Source organism: Mytilus galloprovincialis, chromosome 12, assembly GCF_965363235.1.
Source record: "Mytilus galloprovincialis chromosome 12, xbMytGall1.hap1.1, whole genome shotgun sequence".
Lineage (NCBI taxonomy): Eukaryota > Metazoa > Mollusca > Bivalvia > Mytilida > Mytilidae > Mytilus > Mytilus galloprovincialis.
Window position 1 is genome coordinate 71309538 of NC_134849.1, and position 22852 is coordinate 71332389.

Sequence of the window (22852 nt, forward strand, 5' to 3'; positions counted from 1 at the left end):
TTTGAGATTTAAAATATGGCGGGAAAAGGCTGACTTGGACTTTTACTTTATATTTGCATTGATATTATAAGGTCTCAAAACAAAAGAACGAAAATTAAGAATCTTCTAAAATTTTGGTTATTGACCTTTCATGAGCTATGAAGTCTTATATGAAAAAATAAATGGGTGTTATGGGGCAAAATATTTTACATTGTATTGTATGGAAAAACGCCAAGGAGTCCGAACATTTGACACAAATTCCAAATCCTCACCTAAGTACATCATTAAGCTTTACAAATGGATTTGTATAATATGTTAGATGGACTATTTAAAGCTTCAATGTAATAACCTTTCCAAATAAATTAATATCATAGAATATTTACAATACTCATAAATGAAATTTCGGACATTTTAAGATGGCTTTTATTTTATGTCAAAATATTAATGTCTGGTTACCAATTACTCTTCTGTAAATATCAATAATGCGATTTCCAAGAGGAACTCATTTTACTGCTAAAACTGTACCACTTTTACTATGAGGTTTGGTAAAGGAGGGGTGAAAGATACCAGAGGAGCATTCAAACTTGTATGTCGAAAATAAGTAAAAACTGATATCCTAGAATGGAAAGCGTATATGCACTACTATCTTTTTCAAAGGTCAAAATATAGGACATTTTTCAATATGTATATGACCCAAACTTCTAAGAGTTTAAACTTATACTAAATATCTGTACTACCTGTCCCTTCACTTTGGGTCTTCCTCAGAATTCAATTTCACCACTATCCATGTGTATTCATACTGGTAAAATTCCCAAGTTCTGTTTCTACGAAATGAAACATATATAGATCATAGCCGTGAACCAGTAGGTAAACAAAACAAAATATCTATGAATATTATAAACTCCCCAAAAGAGCGTGGTTTGTGAAACAGCTGTAATTACAAAATGCAACCTATAAAAGCATTTATTCAAAAATTCTTGAAAACACTTTTTTCACAACAATAGTTTTTTTATTATGATCATAGCCTAAAATAAAACACTGTATATGCTATTACAGTATATTTTATACCCCCACCCCTGATTCAATTTTTAATCAATTCGAAAACAATTTAATACTTTAATTAATGTCAGCTTACCCTACATGTGTGTGCATGTTTTCTGACATAAAATGTATAGAACCTGTATGAAACTATTCTGATAACAAATTGAAAGCATTTTAGAATTCAATAAATGGAAAGCTTAGTAGTTAATCATTACAACATTCAAGGTTACATAAAGTATCCAATCCACCTTTAGTCTCCAGTTCACATCTAACTGTATCTATAAAAGTTCATAATATCTGCCTAAAATGGTCTGTTTAGGAATATGACAGTTTTTGTCCATTCGTTTGATGTGTTTTGTCATTTGATTTTGCCATCTCATTAGGGACTTTCCGGTTTGAATTTTCCTCGGAGTTCAGTATTTTTGTGATTTTACTTTGTAGGCATCCTAATGCTTAAATTACCTGTTTTATGACCCAGGAGTTAGAGCTTTTCCCCTAAGGCCTCATATTTGTTTAATAATTCTGCCGTTTCTGTGATTATGGAATATTTATTAGAATCTAAGGATAGAGTACACTATTGTTAGTTTAATTGAGGTATTTTGTATCCTGAATATTTTAAACTCCTAAAAAGAAGCTTGGTTTGTGAAACAGCTGTATTTACAATGTCAACCTGTAGGCTAATTTCTACAAAAAAATATGCTGAAATAAAGCACTTGTGTCATCTTTAATATCATTGACAAAAAAATATCAAGTTACAAGAACTCTTTCCAATTTTCAAAAATAATGGTTCTATTTTCAAATTTAATCCATTTGTTTTCCCCTAAATTATCTGTTTTCTTAAATCTGTCAAGGCGATAGTTTTTTTTGGGTCTCACCACCTGATATTACCCAACGGATTTTAATGAAAGTTGATATTAACTGACGTATCCTTATATTGTTCCTTGTGTCCAAATTTTCGACAATTGATACGTTGTAGATGATTGAAATTCACACTGTCTAATCGATCAACCTCATGCATTGCAATGATTATCTGGTATGGCCTTGCCTCTTCGTAGAAATCACAAAAACCATGTGAATAGAAAGCTTTTATTAATGTTCGTGACCTTTATTCATGATGTCACTGCACCGCTAGTCCCAAATGGAATTGGGTGAAAGTAAACATTACTACAGAGTCGATACCTTTGGTTATACCAATATCTTTCTAAATTTATTTTCCACACGAAATACGGTTCAGACGCGCCTTTGTGAGATTTTTCATCAATCAATCAAGAAACAAATGTGAAAAGCTACGCGGGCATCTTTTCCAAAGAAGCACTGATCAAAGCTTCATGGGCAATAGGGTTATATTTTAATGAAACTTGATATTAACTGACATATCCTTATATTGTTCCTTGTGTCCAAATTTTCGACAATTGATATGTTGTAGATGATTGAAATTCACACTGTCTAATCGATCAACCTCATGCATTGCAAATTATCCGACATACCTTGATGTAATTCTGAAAGTCTCAATTTTCCAGCGAGATCGATGGCAAATTATTTAATAAGGTCAGAGCTAAACACTATAATTGAAACATTTTAGCCATGCTGCCTCTGAATTGTGATTAGAAGCAATAAGGACTTATTAATTTGCTCTGAAGTTTTGCAGGTGGAAAGGTATCGGAGTCACATGAGTCATTCCTGAGCAAAAGTGATCAGTGTGTGTTGAGTATGTGCGATATAAAAAAAAACTTCTTGTGCAAGAATAGGGCGTCATTAACAGTCGTTATTAAAAATGTAAAAGCAAGTTCATGGCCTGATCAGTCAGAGCTCAGACATAAACAGGTGGATTTCTGTATTTGACTTAAAGAAGTCAAAATATGTATTTATTATAAAAATTTGTTTTCAATTTTAGACTTATCTAAGTCAGAAAATGACAGACTTGTTTAGGTCTATTTCTGTTGATGAAAAAACTTAATTTTAATCGGTGGCCAAAGTACACCACCTATGACAGCAAAAAAACTGTCTGAGTGTTCACAAGGACTTGAGCTATCTATGTTTAATTATCTAATTGAACATCCTTACTAAACACAGATGTTTTACCTCATTATTAGTGTGGTTCCAGGCGGTTGCATTGCAAGGTTAATTAACATTATCTCCGATTTTTAGCTCACCTGACCTGAAAGGTCAAGTGAGCTTTTCTCATCACTTGGCGTCCGTCGTCCTGCGTCCGTCGTCTGTCGTCCGTAAATTTTTACAAAAATCTTCTCCTCTGAAACTACTGGGCCAAATTTAACCAAACTTGGCCACATTAATCCTTGGGGTATCTAGTTTAAAAAATGTGTCCGATGACCTGGCCATCAAACCAAGATGGCCGCCATGGCTAAAAATAGAACACAGGGGTAAAATGTATATTTTGGCTTATATCTTTAAAACCAAAGCATTTAGAGCAAATCTGACAAGGGGTAAAATTGTTGATCAGGTCAACATCTATCTGCCCTGAAATTTTCAGACAAATCGGACCACCTGTTGTTGGGTTGCTGCCCCTGAATTTGTAATTTTAAGGAAATTTTGCAGTTTTTGGTAATTATCTTGAATACTATTATAGATAGAGATAAACTGTAAACAGCAATATTTGGCCACAATTATTACTAGGGTATCTATTTTAAAAAGGTGTCTAATGACCCCGCCTACCAACCAAGATAGCCGACATCAATAAATACAGTAACAGGTGAGCGACACAGGCTCTTGAGAGCCTCTAGTTTAGACACTCATTCATATTTTTCTTTAGAAGACAAAGCATTGTCTTTCAATGTAGTCATTATTTGATTTAGATGCATGACCTTTTTAGAAATATGTGTGGGTCTTGAAGTTAACCAATTTTGGTAACTTATCGACTTGTAGGAGTCGACATTTGCAACTTTTTGATTCTGGTCAATTATTTCTTGTTTAACAATATTTGGCTTATTAAAGTCGTATTTTGTCTTTCTTTAAAGGGAGACAAATCCTAAAACTTACAAATTTAGACCTCTATGAGTCGAAAGCAGATTCAGACTTATTTATGTCTGAGCTCTGACTGCTGATTATTTGGTATTGCTTTATTTATTGCCTGATTGTGTTTACTTTAATTAGTTCTTGGTCATGGATGCTAAATGGTAAACTGCTTTTCTGTTGAATCTAAATCTGTGCAATTATCTTTACCATTGATGCATCATTTCTTTCACGTACGCACCTCAATATTTGCAGTTTTTCTGTCTTTTTTTAAGGTTTACTCCAATCCTCTGTGAATTTCTATAACACTTTTTTGTACTGACTGCTCGCATCCATTTTCCATTTATTTATTTTTCTGGTGACAAACATTGACACAAAATACATCTTTCCTACACAATAACAATCTTTCTTATTCCCGTGTTCGTAGGAGTAGACTTTATAGGACTTTCAAAAACTAGCCATTATCCGGAAAAAAATATTTTCCAAAGGATCTGTTTAACTATATAGTTAATTAAAACTCAAGCAACTCATATACAACCACGTTTATTTCAACATTTTCTACATAAGAAAATGCCTGTACCAAGTCAGGAAAATGAAAGTTGTTATCCATTCGTTTGATGTATTTGAGCTTTTGATTTTGCCATTTGATTGTGGACTTTCCGTTTTCAATTTTTACTTTTTGCAGCACAAAACTATTCCAAGTTGAAGTTCAACATCCCTGCTTGTGGACTAGATATATTCGTGCTTACTGCAGGGGGCATCATCATTGTCTTGTGATGTATATCCAAACTCATTGTGAAACGGTACTCTTATTTATAATAACCATGCATTGACATATCTTTTATGTTTTTTTGTTCATAGACTTATTGAAGAAAACGACTTTATTTTTTAGATTGAGGATGCATGTAGAGATTGCCTTGATAAATATGCTGAGGATGTATCAGCTGTTGCACGAAGACACATTAGTGATAAGTACGAGTACTTTATTTCAAACACAGAAGATAATCCAAGTGTATTCCAGCTAATACGACAAAATCTCTTAAACTTAGCCACAACAATGAGAACATGGAATAAAGACTATCCTATTAAATTTATTCAGTTGGAAAAATGTCTACGAGAGAAAAAGAAGGAGTTACCAATTATTTCCTTTAATGAAATTAAGCAAATATCTACTGAAATACCAAAACCATTAAATCATGAAGAACTTATGTTATATTTAAAATTTCATCATGAACTCAGAGCTTTGGTTTATTTTGAGGATCTTTCAGATTATATCATTTTAGATACTCAATGGTTGTCTGATGCTTTTAAATGTATAATAACAGCAGAGAAATTTCAATCAGGTGCCAGACGGCATCTTTTAACGGATGAATGGAATGATTTAAATAGTAGAGGAATATTACATAGTGTGGTTTTGGAAAATATATTAGAAACAAATAAGAAAATCTTTAAATTTGAGGAAAAGCAAAACTTGTTTCAACATAAAGATCATATATTGAAAGTCATGGAGAAATTTGATATTATAATACGTCCAACTGTATCAGACAGAGATGCCGCTGATACAAATCCTTGCTATTACATACCGTGTATGGTTGAAGATGTACCTGACTGTCCTATACACGAACAATTTAATGTGACAGAAAAAAACTGTACAAAATCCACTTGGTTATGTTTCAAATTTAAATTTCTACCAGGACATTTAATGAATCATTTGATTGCTTCACTGAGCCGGAAGTATGAAATTGCAGAAGTACCTGTCCGTGGACAAAAAAAACGGCCAATAGCTCTTTTCAGAGGAGCTGTCGTCTTTAAGTTTCAAAAGACTTCAAAATTACTTGTGACGACATATCCCAATGTGATTCAGATTCAGGTTTGGGATTTTGGGAAACATTGTAACATTGAAAGATGTCTTTTCAAGGACATTGATGATTTTGTTACAAGAGAAATAAACACTATAATATGTAAAAGATTCAAAATGACGACTGTAAAATTTGACAAAATGTTGGGATGTAGCCTTGCAGAACCAGACTGTGTGACAGGATTTTATGAGCAAGATGCAGATTATTTTTGTGAGATGTGTACAGAAACACATATCAATGAATGGTCTGATCATGCACCGATACAGGTAATATATTATTTTAATTGTTTGATAGGAAAGATTTCATCTCGTTCATGTTATTGCATCATTTTTAATATATTAGTCTAGAAGTCATTCTTGCATTTATAAAACATGTTTTGACCACTTGTTCTCACGCTTTTCCTTTGATTCATAAATATTATCCACAGGCACCCGTTTAGCAATTATAAATAAAATCACTGTCATTTTATTTGTTTTTTTTTTTGTATTATCTGTCTTTTTGTATTAAATTGGCACAAATATCTGAACTTCTACTATGTTTTTAGCTCACCTGACCTGAAAGGTCAAGTGAGCTTTTCTCATCACTTGGCGTCTGTCGTCCGTCGTCCTGCGTCCGTCGTCCGTCGTCTGTAAACTTTTACAAAAATCTTCTCCTCTGAAACTACTGAGCCAAATTCTACCAAACTTGACCACAATCATCCTTGGGATATCTAGTTTAAAAAATGTGTGGCGTGACCTGTCAAACCAACCAAGATGGCCGCCATGGCTAAAAATAGAACATAGGGGTAAAATGCTGTTTTTGGCTTATAACTCAAAAACCAAAGCATTTAGAGCAAATCTGACATGGGGTTAAATTGTTTATCAGGTGAAGATCTATCTGCCCTGAAATTTTCAGACGAATCGGATAACCTGTTGTTGGGTTGCTGCCCCTGAAATGGTTATTTTAAGGAAATTTTGCAGTTTTTGGTTAATATCTTGAATACTATTATAGATAGAGATAAACTGTAAACAGCAATAATGTTCAGCAGAGTAAGACCTACAAATAAGTCAACATGACCAAAATTGCCAGTCGACCCCTTAAGGAGTTATTGCCCTTTATAGTCAATTTTTAACAACTTTTCATCATTTTTTGTAACTTTTCTAAAAATCTTCTTCTCTAAAACTACTTTGCCAAATTTAATCAAACTTGGCGACAATTATCATTGTGGTTTATAGTTTAAAAAATGTGTCCGATGACCCAGCCTACCAAACAAAATGGCCGACATGGCTAAAATTAGAACATAGTGGTAAAATGCAGTTTTTGCTTTATATCTTTGAAACCAAGACATTTAGGGCAAATCTTTCAAGATTTTAATGTCCATCAGAATAAGATATATCCCCTCACAAATTTTCAGTTGAATCGGACAACCTGTTGTTGGGTTGCTGCCCTTAAATTGGTTATTTTAAGAAAATTTTGCAGTTTTTGGTTATTATCTTGAATACTATTATAGATAGAGATAAACTGTAAACAGCAATAATGTTCAGCAAAGTAAGATCTACAAATAAGTCAGCATGATCAAAATTGTTAGAGGACCCCCTAAGGAGTTATTTCCCTTTAGAGTCAATATTAAACAACTTTTCCTCATTTTTGTAACTTGTATAAAAATCTTTTCTAAAACTACTTGGCCACAATCATAATACTAGGGTATCTATTTTTAAAAAGAGTGTCTAATGACCCCGCCTACCAACAAAGATGGCCGACATCAGTAAACACATTAACAGGTGAGCGACACAGGCTCTTGAGAGCCTCTAGTTAAGAGTATGTATGGATATGTCCCCTCAGTCAGGCTTCAGTTGATTTTAGGTTACTCTTATTGATATGGTATAATTTTGAAGACTAACATACACTAGATAATTGATATTTAGTTTGATGTTATAAAAATTTCTTCATTTCCAATTTAACCGGAATATTGGGATGTACCTTTAGTCATGCTTGAATGACTTTTAAATTTTGTTTGTTTACTTATTGAAGTCATTTGTGTGATAACAGTTCACATAGGATCGACATACATATAGTCTATGAAGTCAAAAAAGAAAAGTACAAAGGGATATTAAATTCCTTAAGGCAGTTTTTACGCAGGGAAATCACAATTTATCAAATTCCTGTAGTTATAGATTATTGCTGCAACTAGATAACATTGTACATGTTATGTATGTTTCATTAATTATATATAAATTTAAGTAAAGTAATGAACATTCAATATTGGTAACTATTTTTTAATTTTTTTTAGCTGACCAAGATTTCTGAAAAAACTCAACATGTTCCAGGATCTCATCTTTGGGTTGAAAACACCAGTCCAATGCAAAGTACATCCACAAAGGTAACACTCTACTGTTGAAAACATACAACATGTATATAAACTAGTATTATGTAAATATATGTAGTTTTGTATAACTTAATGTGTATGATGTTTTAGATTAATCATAATTACATGGATAGCATTTATCACTGGTCAATTATTGTTACTATCAGTTATAACGGGTAATCAGATCCGTAACCTTTTTATGGGTTTGAAAACATTATAGAAGAAAAAAGAAAGAAAGAACACCAATAATGATCGACAAGTCAAGATCTGCAAATAATTTTAATGTCCGAAATAAACTGTCGACTTCTTACGCTTATAGCAGTTATTGGCTATAAACATGCTAAATATGGATGTTTACCCATTTTTTGTATGTTCGCTCATCATCATGAAAACTATAAGAGATAAGAAGAAACTGTTTACAGCTAAAATGATCATCAGGACAAGATCTACAAATTTGTCAATCTAGCATACATAATTAGTTGACCCCTTGTAGAAGCTATTGTCCTTGAAGATGTTTAATGAGGTTTTGATGAGTTCAGGTATTCATGGTATTTTTGTGCATTTTTGGCAAACACTTTTAGCTTTTAATAAACTACTTGGCAGACTTCGTATATCTGTATATGCCCTTGCATGATGAATTTTACCATTATTAAGTTTTATTTGTTTTGTTTTTCTTTTTTTTTTTCTTCATTGTATGCTAGTAGATTGAGATGTATATCATGTATATTAGAAATTCTAAATGGCCCGAACTCCGAGGAAAAGTTCAAAACGGAAAGTCCGTAATCAAATTATTAGTTTATTATTTATTGACAGAAATTTCTAAAATTTAAAAAAAATGTTATGTTTCAACTTCCTCAAAGTTGACTTCAGATAGATTTGGCTATTTTTAGATCCATTTTGGTCATATAGCTCTTCAACTGTTTAGATTCTTATTCATCCTTTGAAGGTAAATCCAGAAAAACGCATGAAATATATATGGTGTTGTTTTCAAATCTCATTGAAATTATATTATAGCTTAATATGCAGTATTAGCTTTGTTCAATTTTGAATGTCGTACGGCGACCAATTGTTGCTTACATCTACTCCATTTGGTGTCAGGTGGATAGTTACATTGGCCTTCATATCTCATGATTGTATGTCTAGTTAGCTCACCTCTTGTTCATTTGTTTATCGCCCAATACAAATTATTTTACTTATTTCAGAGTTACTATGAGTTTTCCAAACTTTGTTTGTTTTACATACCAGCCCTATACATGATTAGTATAATGAAACCTGTATGTGAATTATAACTCCTAAGTCCAAACAAATAGAGTGAGCAGAAAGGATAAGTATCATCCACAATGCTTAGTTTTCTGTCAAAATTGAATAATTTCTCAAGGTTTACTAATTATTATATTATGTTTTGTATAATTGAACATGATTTATTAATTGCAGGTGCGTGTAAGTGTCAAACGTGGTAAGAGAGATTATTCAAATATTTCTGAAGAGCCACCAAGTAAATGCAATTTGAGAGAGGTATATGATATCACAATAATGTATCCGAAACTATGTATAATAAACATTCTGACCGATATAACATTTAGAAGATTGGTATGATTGCCATTAAGGCAACTCTCGAAAACACACCAACGACACAGAAATTAACAACTATAGTTTACTGTACGGCATTCAGTAGTGAGGAAAACCCATACCACATAGTCAACTATAAAAGGCCCAGAAACGCCAAATGTAAAACATTTCAAACAAGAAAACTTACAGCCTGATTTATGTTCAAAATGATATTAACACGAAAAACAAAATAATATAATATACAACAACAAACGACAGCAACTGAATTACAGGCTCCTGACTTGGGAGAGGCAAACACAGAATGTGGCGGGGATAAACTAGTTCAAGGCACCAATCCTTCCCTAACCTTTTATGGACAAAGGTTTAACATTACAACATAAGAACAAAATATAAAAATCAGTTGAAATGGGCTTAACTCATCAGATGGATGCAAAGCAGAAAAAAACCATCTAGCTAAATCACAGAGTGGACGTGGCAGGGTGCTTTTACATCCCCAAAACAAAAAGAAACTAAGGACGGATATTGGAGTAGCCTTATTCACGATTACGCTGACCTTTTACATACTTTATGTAACAATTATTTACTTTTATTATTTGTTTTCAGTTCACCGCAGAGCAGATCAATTTTACAAAGATGGGAATAATTGTGCTTAATATTCTTGCTGATGCTTCTTATGACCTGTTAAATCAAGATATACCAAATCTACGTCCAAGGAGCGATTGTGATATCACATACTTGTACCAGGAGCATTATAAATTAAAAAAGCATGTTCCATCTAAAGGATGGGGAGGGGACTGGCAAAAAATTCAGGTTACAAACATAGCTGTTGGAGATGATATTGAACGTATAAGACTTACAAGGAATGAACTACAACACTCACGGGCAGCTGAACTTGGGGATACACGTTTTAATGAGTTGTGTAACATATTAACTGATCTCTTACAACGTTTTGATCAAGTTAACAAACCAACAAGGCTTTATACTGATCACCTACATGAAATTTTGGCTAAAACTATTTCTGCTGAGGACGTTCAATCAATTGAAAATGAAATATTAGGTAAGTTAGAAATCTTAGCCTTTTTAAAAACAGAATTTGTGCACAAAGTTCGTTATGATTGTATCCATTTATTTTTTTACAACAGTATGAAGGTATGCGAACATAAAACATAAGTATTTAGAGAACATTTTCCATTGCATGATAATCAATATAGCGTCCTTTTCTATTGGTTTAAAAATTGGGTTTCTTTGAAAACTGTTAAAGTAGAACTTAAAACAGAAACTAAAGTTATCTGAGCAGTTGTGATTTATTTTGTTTTCATTTCAGAAATGGATATTGAAGTTGAAATTATTCCAACACAATAGAGAAATAAGCTCATGCGTATTTTTTATTACAAATAGTAATTTCAAAACTTTTAAAGAAATTTACATACTACCTACCATACCAACTTATTGGCATTAGACTGATCATTTTTGACTAGATCCGTGTATTGAGAAAAAAATGCTACCAATTACAGTCTGTCTTAAACCATCTCTACATAAAGTTATACAAATGAATGAACCAGATGAAAAAGTCAACCAAACTGATTATTCATAGAGTTATGGAATGTGATTGCCAAGATGGAATAGAGAAGAAAACTGTCTATTCATAGAGTTATGGAATGTGATTGCCAAGAAAGAATAGAGAAGAAAACTGTCTATTCATAGAGTTATGGAATGTGATTGCCAAGAAAGAATAGAGAAGAAAACTGTCTATTCATAGAGTTATGGAATGTGATTGCCAAGATGGAATAGAGAAGAAAACTGTCTATTCATAGAGTTATGGAATGTGATTGCCAAGAAAGAATAGAGAAGAAAACTGTCTATTCATAGAGTTATGGAATGTGATTGCCAAGAAAGAATAGAGAAGAAAACTGTCTATTCATAGAGTTATGGAATGTGATTGCCAAGATGGAATAGAGAAGAAAACTGTCTATTCATAGAGTTATGGAATGTGATTGCCAAGAAAGAATAGAGAAGAAAACTGTCTATTCATAGAGTTATGGAATGTGATTGCAACAATGGAATAGAGAACAAAACTGTCTATTCATAGAGTTATGGAATGTGATTGCCAAGAAAGAATAGAGAAGAAAACTGTCTATTCATAGAGTTATGGAATGTGATTGCCAAGAAAGAATAGAGAAGAAAACTGTCTATTCATAGAGTTATGGAAAGTGATTGCCAAGAAAGAATAGAGAAGAAAACTGTCTATTCATAGAGTTATGGAATGTGATTGCCAAGATGGAATAGAGAAGAAAACTGTCTATTCATAGAGTTATGGAATGTGATTGCCAAGAAAGAATAGAGAAGAAAACTGTCTATTCATAGAGTTATGGAATGTGATTGCAACAATGGAATAGAGAACAAAACTGTCTATGCATAGAGTTATGGAATGTAGACTTGTTTTTTTACTATAACTTTAGTATAGGTCAATAGAAATCTATGAAATTCAAACACAAGGTTTATGACCAGAAAAGGAAGATTGGGATTGATTTTGGGAGTATTGGTCCCAACAGTTTAGGAATTAGGGCCAAAAAGGGCCCAAATAAGCATTTTCTTTTTTTTTCGCACTATAACTTTAGTTTAATTTAATAGAAATCTGTGAAATTTTGACACAAGGTTTATGACCACAAAAGCAAGGTTGGGATTGATTTTGGGAGTTTTGGTCCCAACAGTTTAGGAATAAGGGGCCAAAAAAGGGCCCAATCTTGCATTATTCTTGGTTTTCGCAAAATAACTTTAGTATAAGTAGATAGAAATCAACGAAATTTTAACATAAGGATTATGACTACAAAAGGAAGGTTGGGATTGATTTTGGGAGTTGAGGTCCCAACAGTTTAGGAGCCAAAAGGGGCCAAAATTAAACTTTGTTTGATTTCATCAAAAATTGAACTATTGGGGTTCTCTGATATACTGAATCTAACCATGTATTTCGATTCTTAATTTTTGGTCTGGTTTTCAAATTGGTCTACATTAAGGTCCAAAGGGTCCAAAAATAAAGTTTGATTTTAACAAAAATTGAATTCTTGGGGTTCTTCAATATGCTGAATCTAACCATGCATTTAGATTTTTAATATTTAGTACCGGTTATCAAATTGGTTCACATTGAGGTCTAAAGGGTCCAAAACTTAACTTTATTTGATTTCATCAAAAATTGAATTCTTGGGTTCTTTGATATGATGAATCTATCCATGTATTCAGATTTTGGATATTGGAATACCACAAAGGGATGGTTAGAATTATCTTTGGGAGTAATGGCTCAAACCGTTAAGGAATAAGGTGCAAAAAAGGGGGAAAGGGTTTCCAGGTTATTGGACAATTACTTAAGTACAAAACATAATTAAAAAGCAGTGTAAGGTTGGTAATTGAAACTCATTTTAATATCTCATCTAAACTGCTCTTAAATTATGTATATTGGAAATTTGCCAAAAACTTTATAATTAGTAAATTCCATTGGAAATTTGCCAAAAACTTGAGTTTAATGAACTTCATTGGAAATTTGCCAATATAAAATGTTGCATTGGAGTTATCTTTCTTTGTCCAGAATAGTAGTTTTAAAAATCATGACTGTATGACATTTCATATTTTATGTAGTATTTAAATGAGAAGTTATTGTTGAAAACTTCATAAGAAATTTGAATTGAGATCATTTTTGGAATAAGGGAAAGGGGGAGGTTAAAACAATTGGTGGGGTTCTATTTTTCTTATTTCAGATCTCAGAAATGAAAAAGAAAATTTCTTCAAATATCAAAGGATTAATATTCAACAGCATACTGAATTGCTCAAAAGCAAAAAAAAAAAACAGTTTAAGTTCATAAGACCACATTCATTCTGTGTCAGAAACATATATATATGCTGTGTTAACTATTTAATCACAATCCAAATTCAGAGCTGTTATTTATAATCCACTTTGAATGTTTGTGTCCATACTAGCCCCAACCGTTCAGGGTTTGCCCTCTGTGGTCGTATAAAGCTGCGCCCTGCGGAGCATCTGGTTTAGTTTTGAAATATGTTGTAGGCCTTGTCGAGTTATAAAATAAAACACAAAATAAAACATAGGTCACCGTGCTCGTTTTCGAGAAAATTGAGGCTGAAAATTGGGGATTTGTGCAATTTTGCAAAAAAGTTAGGCAATATTATAAAAATTTTGGAGCAAATATTCTTCGTCCTAAATTATTAAAATCGGATTCAATTTGAAGCTGTGATAAGTGACAATAAGGAAAAAAATAAATCCAGATGCTCAAATTGGTATTTTTGTAATCCAAAAAATATGGAAATAAAGTGTTTCTGATAATGTAATTTTTAAGCAGTTAAGCTGCTTTATGCGAGCACCCTTGATTTATGTTCTACCCAATAAATGCTGAAATATGTGCCACTTTTATTATCTGGCTGGCTATCATGTTATTTATAACTAATTGGACACTGTTTTCATACTTTTTATTCTGGAATATAAAAAATATTACCATAAAAACGTTAAATGGTCGTCGATTTTCCAAAAAGTTTTGAAGTTGCACATAGGAAGTAGTGCTTGATAGAAATCCTTCTATAGTTTATTATTCCCTGTTCTGTTGGTAAAGATGTCAAAGAACAATTTTATGAAATTTTTGATCGCCGAAAATCTATAAAGATGAGTCGTTTACATTTCCCAAATGGCAAAAGTCGTAGGAATATTGTTTGTCATCGATACGTATTACATACGTCAGTAGTCTATTAATCAGCTGATATAAGTTGGCGGCAATTTCAAATTACATAGAAGACGAAATTTACATACCTTTTAAATTGGGAGGATTCTGGTGATACATTGGTACTTTATTATTAATCATTTTATTCGTTTTTTGTCTGAAATGATTGGGATTATTTAAATCATCTAAATTCAGTAATCTTAAATGTATGCTCATTTGTATTCTTGTTAATATTTTTCCGTTATCTCGCAAATGACCTCCTTCATGCTTGTCAAATAAAGTTGTTGTTATTGTAGTTTTCTGATTGGTCGATGTCAAGGTCATTTTAAGATTGTTTCGCTTTGGTGTTACAATGTAACATAATGCTACACGTGCTTTGATTTACCTCAATGTGCTTCAATAAATCTTGAGATTAAAACTTTAACAACTGTTTTCTAAAGGACGGCATTATCTAACTTCCAAAGTCGCATATTCCGTAAAATATTAAGTCCGAATCTGTGACACGTATCACGCCGTAATTGTTTTTGATTTACAAGGACTTTTCGATTTCCGGTACAGAAAAATACGACTTTTTTGCTATAATGTTTCTTTTTATAATTTTTCACATTTAAACACTCGTCAAGTGTTCTTGAATCAATTCTATGCGGTTCCTTCAGCAACTTTATGCTGGTAAACGATTTCCCCATGAAAATAATGTGAAAAGAAAATCGCATTATACGATAAAAAGGTACTAAACGACTAACGAGGCTCGAGAAACGTTTAAATGTTTACAACAAGTTGAAGTTACAAACAAGTTTTTCTTAATTCCTACTATTACAGTTATTTAAAGTTTAAATAAATGTTTTTATGCCCCACCTACGATAGTAGAGGGGCATTATGTTTTCTGGTCTGTGCGTCCGTTCGTTCGTCCGTTCGTTCGTCCGTCCGTCCGTCCGTCTGTCTGTCCCGCTTCAGGTTAAAGTTTTTGGTCGAGGTAGTTTTTGATGAAGTTGAAGTCCAATCAACTTCAAACTTGGTACACATGTTCCCTATGATATGATCTTTCTAATTTTAATGCCAAATTAGAGATTTTACCCCAATTTCACGGTCCACTGAACATAGAAAATGATAGTGTGAGTGGGGCATTCGTGTACTGAGGACACATTCTTGTTTTTATTATGATATTAGTAATGGAAGACGGTTAAACCGTATTAAATCAAGATATTTTAATTCAGTTATAATTTGAGACGTTAATAGAATGGCACTGGCTACGGTTACATGGAAATGTAACAATAATAAAAAATATTATTGTTACATTGGAGACTAAATGCCGGAATGCATTGTTGGGTAAGGACCTGTTTAATTACGAATGTAACAATAATTATTGAGGCTATACATTGCGTAATTGTTACATGAAAAACAGTAATGTACGATGGGACTAGAAATATGTACTAATAATAAAAGTTGAAGACATTTATTTTATATTTACAATACATACATTTATTACATACAATTTATTTACTGTAATTTTTTATTTACAATGACAATTTCTACAAATCCTGTAAGTGTTTTTTAGGCCGACACATTTTTTATGAACGAAGTTACGCGTCCTCCACTGATACATTGTATGTGTACATATAGAAGTTCTTAGTATTTAAGTGACAGTTAGCAAACTTTGCTTTTGATGTATCAATTTGCGTCAAATTGTATAGCTGTATGAAATTTATGTCTTGATATTGTTTTAGTTTCGTTTAAAACGCATCCCAAGTTTTATGTTTTCACCCTAAATAAATTGGTTCAAAGTATAAGGACAGTAAAAAGAGAAGGTGTGCAGTTAAATACTTTAAAAAAGTGAAACCATTGAACTATATTTTTCGCCTTTGGCACTCCTAATCTTGAGTAGTATCTTCAAGAACATCAAAACCATTAATACGTAAAACTATTCAAGTTACACACCATTTGTTGAATAATAATATTTATTTTTTATCAGTATCAGGGGCGGATCTATCCATTTGATAAAAGGGGGGGTCCAACTATATGCTCCCATTCACATGCATTGATCGGCAAACCCCGGTAACATCTTACATGGCACAAAACTCTCCCCTTACATAGGACAGTGTATGTGTATAATCTTAGACATTGAATCTTTATAAATATAAATTGGAAATAACGTTTAAAAATGGTAGGATTGCATAACATAAACATTACTATACAAGCATTATTTGATACTTTAGAAATAGCTGAGATCAATGCCTGAGATAAATATTTTGACTAATTCTTTACACTATTCATCTGAACTTGGCCAAGTTTGCCTTTGAGTTTTTGATTAACTGCCTATAGCACCCTTTGGTGCTTTGATTATCATTTTTCTGCATAAACTGCATTTTGTCATGCTTTCTTCAAATATCAAATAAAAAATAAATGTCACCGTGCTGGATTTTATATTAAAAGCGAATTATCTTAAAAATTGCGTTCCCCCTTTTGTAACATCAACGTTAACGCTAAAGTGCACAACGTCCCTGGCAGACTTTTCAACGTAATCGCTGCAAAATACCGGCGACATTTTTGAGATGTATAAATATTGCTTGTAAAGAGCTAACTAAAAATTGGTAATATTGTCTTCGGAAATAACATCATGTGAATCATAAATACATCTCTTTGTTTGTGGTCTAAGTTTGAAACATCTAAAAAAAAATAGTGATTACAGACTGTTGATAATTTTCACGGCTTTTAAAATTTAAGACTCGGCAAATCAGAACTTGACATACAGTTACATGTACTGTACACACTCGTGTATTAATTTATACCATATGTTTACCTCTAGATGTTGTTTTTTGTTTTGATTTGTTTTGTTTGATGGGCTGCTTTCCATTATAAAACTCCTTTAATTCCCTTTATTCACGTTAAAACACTTTTTAGAATTTCACATTTATTTATAAAATTAAACTTTTTTTCGGGTGAATGATTACAATTAAAAAGAATTGGAAGGCTCCTAAACAGTTTCAATGTTCACAGTTTTTATACGACCGCAAAAATTTTAATTTTTTGGTCGTATATTGCTATCACGTTGGCGTCGTCGTCGTCGTCCGAATACTTTTAGTTTTCGCACTCTAACTTTAGTAAAAATGAATAGAAATCAATGAAATTTTAACACAAGGTTTATGACCACAAAAGAAAGGTTAGGATTGATTATGGGAGTTTTGGTCCCAACATTTTAGGAATTAGGGGCCAAAAAGGGCCCAAATAAGCATTTTCTTGGTTTTCGCACTATAACTTTAGTTTAAGTGAATAGAAATCTATGAAATTTTGACACAAGGTTTATGACCACAAAAGGAAGGTTGGGATTGATTTTGGGAGTTTTGGTTTCAACAGTTTAGGAATTAAGGGCCAAAAGAGGGCCCAAATAAGCATTATTCTTGGTTTTCGCACAATAACTTTAGTATAAGTAAATAGAAATCAATGAAATTTTAACACAAGGTTTATGACCACAAAAGGAAGGTTGGGATTGATTTTTGGAGTTGAGGTCACAACAGTTTATGAATTAAGGGCCAAAAAGGGGCCCAAATAAGCATCATTTTTGGTTTTTGCACCATAACTTTAGTATAAGTAAATAGAAATCTATGAAATTTAAACACAAGGTTTATGACCATTAAAGGAAGGTTGGGTTTGATTTTGGGAGTTTTGGTCCTAACAGTTTAGGAACAAGGGGCCCAAAGGGTCCAAAACTGAACTTTGTGTGATTTCATCAAAAATTGAATAATTGGGGTTCTTTGATATGCCGAATCTAACTATGTATGTAGATTCTTAATTTTTGGTCCCGTTTTCAAATTGGTCTACATTAAGGTCCAAAGGGTCCAAAATTAAACTTAGTTTGATTTTAACAAAAATTGAATCCTTGGGGTTCTTTGATATGCTGAATTTAAAAATGAACTTAGATTTTTAATTATTGGCCTAGTTTTCAAGTTGGTCCAAATGGGGGTCCAAAATTAAACTTTGTTTGATTTCATCAAAAATTGAATAAATGGGTTCTTTGATATGCCAAATCTAACTGTGTATGTAGATTCTTAATTTTTGGTCCAGTTTTCAAATTGGTCTACATTAAGGTCCAAAGGGTCCAAAATTAACCTTATTTTGATTTTAACAAAAATTAAATTCTTGGGCTTATTTGATATGCTTTATCTAAATATGTACTTTGATTTTTGATTATGGTTTCAGTTTTCAAGTTGGTCCAAATCAGGATTCCATATCAAGTATTGTGCAATAGCAAGAAATTTTCAATTGCACAGTATTACACAATAGCAAGAAATATCTAATTGCACAATATTGTGCAATAGCAATTAATTTTCAATTGGAGTTATCTTTCTTTGTATAGAATAGTAGTTGATAATATATGTTGGATATTTGCCAGACATGACTATGATATCATTTTCTATTTTTATTTGCCAATAACTTTATGTAAATAACTTCATTGGAAATTTGCCAATATAAAATGTTGCTGATGAAGCTTTTTTTCCTTATCTTATCTAAAATGTTTATAAAAAATGTATGTTGGACATTTGCCAGACATGACTATGATGTCATTTTCTATTTTTATTTGCCAATAACTTTATGTAAATAACTTCATTAGAAATTTGCCAATATAAAATGTTGCTGATGAAGGTTTTTTTATTGTTTTATACAATAAACAATGTATATTCACTTTTACTACCAACCAATCTTTACCATGTTTACCATTCAGTGATAACAAGCACTTTATTTTACATTTTAATATTTTATGATGTATTTAAAAGAGTATTTATTGTTGCAAACTCCATTAGAAATTTGAATTGATATCAGTTTTGGAAACAGGGAAACGGGGATGTGGAAAAAAGGGGGGGTTTAAATTTTTCTCATTTCAGATTTCATAAATAAAAAGAAAATTTCTTCAAACATTTTTTTGAGAGGATTAATATTCAACAGCATAGTGAATTGCTCAAAGGCAAAAAAAAACTTTTAAGTTCATTAGACCACATTCATTCTGTGTCAGAAACCTATGCTGTGTCAACTATTTAATTTTAGATTTAAAAAGTTTGAAGAAGAAATCTTTAATTGATTTGTAAAATCTTGACATTTGTTTTGTTTAAAAAAAACACCATGTAATGTCAAAAATTTGATCACAATCCAAATTCAGAGCTGTATCACGCTTGAATGTTTTGTCCATACTTGCCCCAACTGTTCAGGGTTCGACCTCTGCGGTCGTATAAAGCTGCGCCCTGCGGAGCACCTGGTTATAGTTGACAATGCGGTAAGGCCTTTGCTCATTGTTTAAGACCGTACAGTGACCTATAGTTGTTAAATTCTGTGTCATGTGTGTCTCTTGTGGAGAGTCGTCTCATTGGCAACTATACCACATCTTCTTTTTTATGTTGTTGGAAAACATCATCAAAAAACAACCATGTTAAGTTTATAGACTTCAGGATAATATATTGTACCACGTTTACGACGGACAGTGGGACGCCACACATTTGTATACCTTAATACATAGGTCAAAATTTTTACGGGCTCATAAAAACATTGTTGGCTATTGTCTTTTGAATTTTCCGCGGAGTTCAGTATTTTTTTGCGATTTAACTTTTTGCTACGTGGAGGTAATAGGAATTTAGTTCTTTTATCAAAGTTGTTTTATTGTTGATTTTAGCGGAATACCATTATTTATCTAACATAAATAAATTGTTCAGTAAGGAATTTTCCTTCTCCGTGTACCTAAATTTTCGTAATTAGTTTTAAAATATCATTGTTGGATTTCTGTGCTGTAAAAAGATTACAGAAAATCAGACAAAATCATGGATGACGAATGACAATGTCCTCTGCTTGAACAGAATATTTTGTTTTCATCAATTTGGGAATCAGAATTTGTTTTTAAGACACATGTAAACTACTAGAAGTCCAAATAATTATGACAGTGAGGAAGGGTATATTAATTTTTTGCTTTGGTGGCCCACCTTCCTGCGACGTGTGAAAGAAAAGAAATATGATAGCCTTTCAAGACGTTTTGGACTATAAAATTATTATACTCCCTCCAGCCTTTTAAAGTGGAATGATCGTTCCATAAACATTTTTCATCTGAATTCATTTTATTTTAGACAAAAACTATATCATATGTAGGACATACGTCCTGAACATGCATGAAATATTTGCCACTGGACATTAACCACCAACAATCAATTAATATATTGGACATAGTAAAATTTAACGTGGTATTCAGAAACGTTTCCGTTAACATTGTGATAACGGGTGCGTTTGTATGCACATAAGACGTAATTGATATGTCGGGTGTTTTCATTGGTTTATAAATCGACTTGACACTACAATGGTCAAAGAGTTTGTTTACATTTTTATAATAATAGTGTTAACTTTTTCCAGCGGTTGTGCATTCTAGACAATATGATACAATACATCGAAAACCTCAGTCGAAAACAAACAATCCGATCAAGACAACATCTTGTTTAGGTTTAATTTGTTCATTTAACTATTTTTATATGTTTTATTTCATTTAATAGGCTTGTGATATAAGGTAAGCGGAAGAAGGGATCCCGTAGACCGCCCTACGTCACGATTCATGAATTATGCATATTCTATTTATAGGCTTTTTTTAAACGATTCGGAAAATACTAATGCTAAAAATAGAATTTTCTTAACATGTAAAAACTATCTTAAAAAAACGATGCAAAATCATTAACTTTCATGGAGAGTGGTAAAGGGTTATTTTCGTGAGACGTGATCGCGTTTTTTTTATTTCACGTTCAACGTGTTTTTACTTTTTTATTACACGTTCAGTCGTGCAAAACAGCTAGGTATTCAACATGTTCTGCTTATGTAATTTTTATACGTGCTTCGTGATTCAAATGCTTATTTAAAAAAAATAATCAAACACTAGACAGGGATCGTCAACATGGTCAAGAACGAAATTGATTTATGTTTAAACTAATCCCTTTCCACTTTGCGGGTGCGAGTTCTGCCTTGTAGCTGCATAAGCCTATACTCTTTTTCGAAATCTACAAGGGTGTCTTTAACGTGCAAGAGATATGGCTCTCTCTTAACACGGGTCAGCCATTTATCGTCCCCTTCCGACGGACTATCATCGTTTCCTCAAGACCATACTCGCAAATGGTGTCGAGGGAGAGCCGAAAATTGAGTTCCTCAAATTTTCATCCCAAACGGGAATCGAACCAGGAACCTTAGTGTTAGTAGTCCGATGCACTAACCACTACACCACGGTTCTCTACAAATTGATTTAATTTTGTTTCCGTGATAAGAAATGATAAGGCGGTAAGGCCAATGATGTTGTTCCTTTATTTGCATTTTAAAAGTTCAGAATATCTTTATATACTTTTTTTTAAAGCTGTAAATTATTTATATCATAAATGTGTACACACTAAATAGGGAATATTAAGTAAAACAGAGAGTTCATATATACAAGAGGACAGTGACTCAGTCACAAGAGGTTCACCTTAAAGTCTTTATTTTTCGTGCAACGTTCATGACAGAAATTATTTTACGTTCAACGTGAAATGGTGTCTTTTTCGTCACTGATGAGTCTTATGTAGACGAAACGCGCGTCTGGCGTATAAAATTATAATCCTGGTACTTTTGATAACTAATTAAATAGGAAAATGTTCCGCATTACAGTAGCATATATCATTGTGCCCTCATTAAGCAAATACATATTCCTTTTTAAGATATATATGATATTTCACAAATATATGACACACAGTAGTGATGCCTTAATTATGTTGTAAAGACTTGCAAATGTCCCATGCAAGTGATCCCATGGCTTTGAATATACTATGGAGTTAATAATATTTTTATTATCTGCTCAATAGAGTACTTTGTTGTAGGCAAATTGAAAAACAACATGTAGCTTACACGTTCTTAGACATGAGACATTTCCTTTACGGGGTGTGAGGGGGTGGTGGTAGTGGTGGTGGGTGTGGGGGTGCTGGTCTTCGTTTCCCCTGTTAATTGTTTATAATGAAGCTACATGTTCTATTAGGGCGTTCTACAGGATCTTCTGGGCGGTCTACATGATCCCCTGTTGTCTGAACCTTATATTTCTACTATATAACGTTCTTTAGGATCTCCTATATATATTGTTTATTTATCATGTATATACTGAAGGACGTTCTACAGGATCACCTGAGCAGTCTATAGGATCCCCTGTTGTCTGAACATTATATATAAACTATGGAACGTTCTATAGGACACCCTATTGTTTGTTTTTGATGTATCTACTAGGGGACTTTCTACGGGATCCCTTGGTCGGTCTGTGTGATCCCCTGCTTTCTCAACATTACATATCTGCTACAAGACGTTCTACAGGATCCCCTGTTGTTTGTTTTTCAAGTATATCACTA

General features: G+C 32.6%; 2 protein-coding genes across 2 annotated transcripts in view; both read left to right on the forward strand.

Moving 5' to 3' along the window:
- LOC143053755 (uncharacterized) overlaps window positions 1-22852 on the forward strand; it is a 213666-nt gene that overhangs the window by 95960 nt on the left and 94854 nt on the right. The gene's annotated exons all lie outside the window — the stretch shown is intronic.
- LOC143054726 (uncharacterized) lies at window positions 4887-13569 on the forward strand. The gene is made up of 5 exons (XM_076227759.1): window positions 4887-6115; window positions 8119-8208; window positions 9628-9708; window positions 10366-10819; window positions 11087-13569. The coding sequence occupies exons 1-5, from the start codon at window positions 5048-5050 to the stop codon at window positions 11122-11124; spliced, it is 1731 nt and encodes a 576-aa protein (XP_076083874.1). The 5' UTR covers window positions 4887-5047; the 3' UTR covers window positions 11125-13569.

Coding starts and splice junctions, on each gene's coding strand:
- LOC143054726 (XM_076227759.1), top strand. CDS start 5,048: ATGAGAACATGGAATAAAGACTATCCTATTAAATTTATTCAGTTGGAA. Junction 6,116..8,118: donor CTGATCATGCACCGATACAG/GTAATATATTAT, acceptor AATTTTTTTTAG/CTGACCAAGATTTCTGAAAA. Junction 10,820..11,086: donor AATTGAAAATGAAATATTAG/GTAAGTTAGAAA, acceptor TTTTCATTTCAG/AAATGGATATTGAAGTTGAA.